General features: G+C 40.9%; 1 protein-coding gene across 1 annotated transcript in view; it reads left to right on the top strand.

Moving 5' to 3' along the window:
* The window catches only part of SYNE1 (spectrin repeat containing, nuclear envelope 1), a 534,160-nt gene that overhangs the window by 396,253 nt on the left and 132,053 nt on the right, over positions 1-5,854 (top strand). The window contains 3 exon segments of the mRNA XM_012646782.1: positions 1,714-1,914; positions 3,832-4,005; positions 5,075-5,179. Of these exon segments, the coding sequence (XP_012502236.1) occupies positions 1,714-1,914; positions 3,832-4,005; positions 5,075-5,179 (480 nt within the window).

Below are 5,854 nucleotides of genomic sequence, written 5' to 3'. Positions count from 1 at the left end.
AAAACTATTTAAGAAAACAAATACTCAAGGTAATACTTTTTAGAAAGTGTTCTTTTTAAGGTGTTCAAAAACTATGGTTTATCTTCCATACATGTTTGAATGGGTTAGAGACATTGTTTCAATTCTAGAGCAACAACAAAAATTAAACTAGAAGGTAGTTGAAATCTAAACAGGCTTCTTGGCATGCTTCAGGAATAGAGAATAACGCTTTGGGTTAATTTGCTTTCCTAGATCTGACACTTATTCAAAAATCTGATATTGGAGTGAGAGAAAGACACTGAGATATTTGACCAGCAAAATTTAGCATCTGATAGACAACACAGTTACATCATATTAAGAAAAAAATTGTGTACAATTATCTACAGTCATACACACACACACACACATGCACACATCAGAGTTTGTCTCTGTGCCTTGTTGCAGAACTCCTGCGGATTAGTAGCACGAGTCCAGTAACTATCTCGTTCTTTTACCTAATAGTTCACGATGTCATAAGCCCACCACTCCCACTTTGTACCTCGGTAGACGCTTTTCCAACAGCACTTAAGCATCAGGTGTAAGAGTCAAATGTCATAGCTGTAAATAGGCATTAAAGTTGAACTTTTCCAGATTGAACCATTCTGGCCTGCTAAGCCTTAATATCATACATTAATCAGGTCCATATGCCTCAAATAAATTTTGTGTTTGGTGTGTCATCATCTCTTAAAATGTCTTTCCAGTTTAAATAGTTATTTACCCCACCACATTTGGCAAAAACATTGCCTTCTTAAGTCGTAAAAGTCTCTCTGCTCACATCAAATTCTCCTATTTCTCTAGCTCTTTGTTTGAGGGATACTTTCAAATCTGATTGTTATTTAGCAGAAAAAAATATTAAGAGTACTGTACTCAGTTACTCTAAAATTATATAAACATTGAGAACACTGTAAAAATTGGAATTGCATTTTCTATGACACCTCTGTCAGCCACATGGATAATTTTTCAATATTTTAACCCCAAATCTCATCATAAACCATTGATATCCTGAGAAGATAGTTTTCAAAACTACCTCATGTATCATTTCTAGGAAACACTTTTGCCTATCCTTTTGGAATCTTAAAATACTAAGCTTATTTTTTGTAAATAAATTTTTATTTCCTTTTAGATTTTCTTTTTTCTTTATTTATGTTTTTATTTTTTAATCAATCTAAATTGCATCTTGGTATATGGCATGAGATAAGATTCTAACTTTACTTTTCCCCAAACCGTTGAATTGTTTTCACATTATACTTATTGAATATTTATTTCATCCTTTCCCCCAGTGTCTCCATACTTTAAATTTTTATGAATACAGTTCTTTTTTTTTCGCTTTCTCTATTGTACTTTATTATTTGTCAATTAAAAATGAAATAAATTGTAAAAGAAAAAAAAGATAAGAATACTGAACAAGATTAATGAGAGACCTTGAACTACCAGACATCAAAACACTATAAAGTTGCAAATATGTAAAATATATAGGCATGGGAATAGAGGTCCAAAGCTTATCTTCTTTGAGAGAAGTTTTCAAAGTAAGTGTCATAAGAACGACAGGCAGATGACCTACAGGCAGAGGACTCCCATAGGTCACATCCCTGGAGGAGCTTTCTTGGTTGGGTCATGGTCCTGGCAGGTTAACATGCTTTGAGAGAGGTGCCAGAATTTGAATCGAGAGTGAGTGTTGCCGTCTCCACTTCTCAGGACATGTACGATGAGCTGATGATGATCATTGGCTCCCGGCGCAGTGGCCTGAACCAGAACCTCACACTCAGGAGTCAGTATGAAAGGGCCTTGCAGGATCTGGCTGACCTGCTGGAAACTGGTCAGGAGAAGATGGCGGGAGACCAGAAAATCATCGTGTCTTCCAAAGAGGAAATCCAACAACTGCTTGACAAACATAAGGTAAAAAAAAAAAGAGAGAGAGAGAGAGGGAGAGAAAGAAAACATAACTGTGAAAGCATGTTCTCAAGCCCAGATATATATATGTATTTAGTAATACTTAATATTTCATTCTTTTGTGAGTTCTTCCTTGTGTAAATTATCCTTTAAAATGGTCAACTAATGTGTATTCGCACCCACTGGCATTCAATAGCACAGAGAAATTATAGGGGATATATTTCCATAATTTGTAAATTAAAAAAGAAAACCAACCTTACCAGTTCCACACGCGCACACACACACACACACACACAGAAAAAGCTCTTGAATTATTAGCAGTGATTACGGGAAGAGCAGTTTTGCCAGTCCAGAAACTAAGCCTCCCACGCTATGGGAATTTCCTGTAAGAAAACTGATAAAATCCTATTGGGTTATAGAAGGTTAAATCTTCTACCATTGTGTAGCTTTCTGGTGGCTTACAAAGGTGAATTTTTTTTTTTTTCTTTTTGAAATTGTTCTTCTCGGTATTTTTTTCCCAGAGCTTTTTTCCCAAAACTTTATGATTTATTAAAGCCTTATCATTTGGCTTTGAAAACATTGCTTTAAAGTTCACAGCTGGTCTTTCTCAAATTGTTGACTATAGCAATAAAAGCTCATTCTGAGTTATTCCAGAGGGGAAGCTAGGATCAATGAGTATAAATAACAGAGAAATAAAGCCCAATAGAAGAAGAATTCTAAAGCGAGTAGGCTGCCATTGAACAGACAGCCCTCCTAGCCATGAGAAGTCTAGCCAAGGCTTTCAGGGGAGATGGGCTTGTTAAAGGAATCTCAGCTTTCATGGATCGTTGGAGCAGATGAACTTCAAGGTCTCTTCCAACTTGAGTCTATGATACAGTAATTGTCAGTTAAAAATGATGATTGTAGCTTCTACTGACCAGACCATTTTCTGCAGGAAAGTTCTGCAGTATTGGTGGGGAGCGCAGATAGAAGCGCACTGCCCAGGTTCAAATCCCAGCTCCACCACTGCTAGCATGTGTGACCTTGGGCAAGCTACATAGACTGGATGGCTCAGTGTTGTCCTCTATAAAATGGGAAATAAAACTACCTGTTGCATAGAGTTATAGAGTGGTTATAAGGAGGAAATGAGTCAGGTAATGTGTTTATGGCATGCCCAGCAAATAGTAAGAACTCAATTAATGTTAGCCGTTATTATCAATTCCCAGTTCTTTAATTCCATCGTGGAGCTAGGAACAGGAAATGGGATAGGCTCCACCTCCATTCTCAGGGTCTGTTACACAAAAAAAGTAACATTTCAAAAACATTTGTAGGCTGGTGCAAGGCCTATAATTCTGTTCTCTACAGGTATATTACAGGGAAAATAAAAACTATTTAGTACCGCCAAGCATTAAGCACAACACACCCTCTGGAAGTTCAGGAAGTATTGCTCAAACCCAGCCAGAGAAGGGAAAGTCATTGAAGATGTCAAGTGAGAACATCTCGAGAAGAACAGAGTCAGAGCAGAGGCCAACGGTGGGCGAGTGGGAGCTAATGTGTCCGAGGACACGGAGGCCAGTGTGTGGTGGAGTTAGTGGGAGACCGTGCCAGGACAGGAAGGAGGCCAGACTGTACATGCATGAGGTTTTAAGAGGGCAGAGGAGTTTTTTCCACAGCTGGCACATATGAAGAGCTTTGTTTTGGGGACAGCGTGTCTGCAGCACAGCAGAGTGTAGGATGCATTTGAGTAGGGAGACAAAACAGGCCAGTTGAAAGCCTAGAGCCCCGTCTCTGCAGGACGCCACCAGTGTCTGGGCTAAGGGGGAGGTGAGCGGGGTATCGCTCACGCATTAACAGAGTTCTGTCTGCTTTCACATTTGAAGCGATTTTGATCATAAGGCCATCTATGGATGAGTTGCTGACTTCTTTCTACCTGAAAAATTACAGGAATACTTTCAGGGCCTGGAGTCTCACATGATCTTGACTGAAACACTCTTCAGGAAGATCATCAGCTTTGCAGTCCCAAAGGAAACCCACTTCCATACGGAACTGATGGCTCAGGCTTCCACGGTACTGAAACAGGCTCACAAGAGGGGCGTGGAGCTGGAGTACATTCTAGAGGTGAGACCACTGATGTAGCATCTTCCCTACTGCAGATTCTCTGCTGCAAAGTGGACCTTTAACGCAGGGTGTGTTTACTCATTCAGTCGCATAAGCTCAGAACTGGCTGTGCTCTGGGGCTCAGGACTGTGCCTTTCCTATGGTTACGCGCCGCCTTGCCCGCCTTGCATTTCCTGTTCACATTCAGAAATATCTGTGCCATGTAGTGAACCAGCTATGTGAACACTGACTTCAGACCGTGCATGAAATTATCTGGGGTTTCGATAGTCAGTCCGATAGCCTAGTTAAGAATATAAAAAAATGTAGAAATACATCCCTGACTCTGTCCTGAATGCAGTTGCTTTTGTGGTTACGATCTATACTGGGGTCCAGAAGTCAGAGGACAGCCACCTGGATCCAAGGCCTTGTGCTCTGGAAACATAACATGAGGGATCCGTTTAGTATCAGACTAAGCACACTGGATTGAAACTAGAAAACCTGGGTTCATATTATAGAAGCCATTTGTACCATTTACCTTGGTTACAGGTCTTAATCTGCTGTCCTGCCTGTCACAAAAGGAGACTGAAATTTCATTCCCTCATTCATTTAGTCACTCTCCTTCAGTCACACTCATTGTCATATCAGCCATTCATTCAGCATTAACCAAGCTGCCACTAGTTTCCAGGCACTGGGAACACAAAAATGAATATGCCCAGGACTCTGCTGGGCTGTTAAATCCTCAGCGACCCAGCGTCTAGGAGGGCAACAGGCAAGTGAGGGAGCAGTCAGAATACAAAATAAGTCTTTATAGAGAACAAAACAGTGTTTTGTACATTAGATCTTATAGATAATAAGAAAGAGGGATGCCTTCTATAACCAAGACCCACACTCTGGAGCAGAGACTGTCCCATGGGCTAAATGTGGCCCACTGCCTCTTTTTATAAATAAAGTTTTATTGGAACATACAAAGTTTTATCAGTTTATATGTTGTCTACCACTGCTTTTACACTACAAGGGCAGACATGAGTAGTTGCAACAGACACCATATGGTCCGCAAAGCTGAAAATATTTACTGTCTGGCCCATTACAGAGAAAGCCTGTGGGCTCCCACACTGGAGTCGGGCAGACTTGGACTCGAGTTCCAGCTTCACCACAAGAATATGACCTGGTACCCATGACAGGTGCTCATAGAGACGTACTGATCAGCTGGAGACCTCTGTGGCAATGTAGGACATCAGTGATAGACCAGTCCCCTCCTCTTTTCAGTAACTACATTAGTTGCCCTAAACTGTTCCTGCTTTCTCATTCTTCCTCTTGCCCATGAAAGTTTTAGGGATTATAATCTCTCTCTTCTTTCCTCTCTTTCCACCCACTCCCCCAACATTACCAACCTTACTTGGATTGCCTGCAGCTCGTATTTACATTTTTCTAAATCTTGTCTTCTTCCTGAGGCCAACATTATCATAGCTAGCTAAACCCCAAATTCCCCAGTGTGCTATATTTTGGAGAGAAACTTATCTTTAACACTTGAAATCTCTTTAATAACAGTTACTATTTATAGATCTGTGGGGCCCCTTGCTAGGCTTTTCACATTTATGGATCATCTACTCTTCGCCCTGACTCTGTAAGATGGTATTGCGAATTCCTGTTTCAGGAAGGAGTCTGGGAGCAATGTCTTGCCAAGGCCCATGGTTCGTTGGCGGCAGAGTCAGCAATCACACCCTCATCTGTCTGACTTCGCAGCCTGCACTGTGTGCTTTGCAACGAAACTGCATGACCACACCATTTAAATTGCAGTCCCACCACACACACACACTGGCCACTCCCTCTCCCCCTTCTCAGTTCTATTTTATTCCCCTGCAGCTCAAGA

The sequence above is a fragment of the Propithecus coquereli genome, unplaced genomic scaffold, assembly GCF_000956105.1.
Source record: "Propithecus coquereli isolate 6110/MARCELLA unplaced genomic scaffold, Pcoq_1.0 Scaffold25, whole genome shotgun sequence".
In the NCBI taxonomy this organism is placed as follows: domain Eukaryota; kingdom Metazoa; phylum Chordata; class Mammalia; order Primates; family Indriidae; genus Propithecus; species Propithecus coquereli.
Note: the sequence above shows the minus strand (reverse complement) of the source record. Positions and strands in the feature narration are given on the sequence as shown.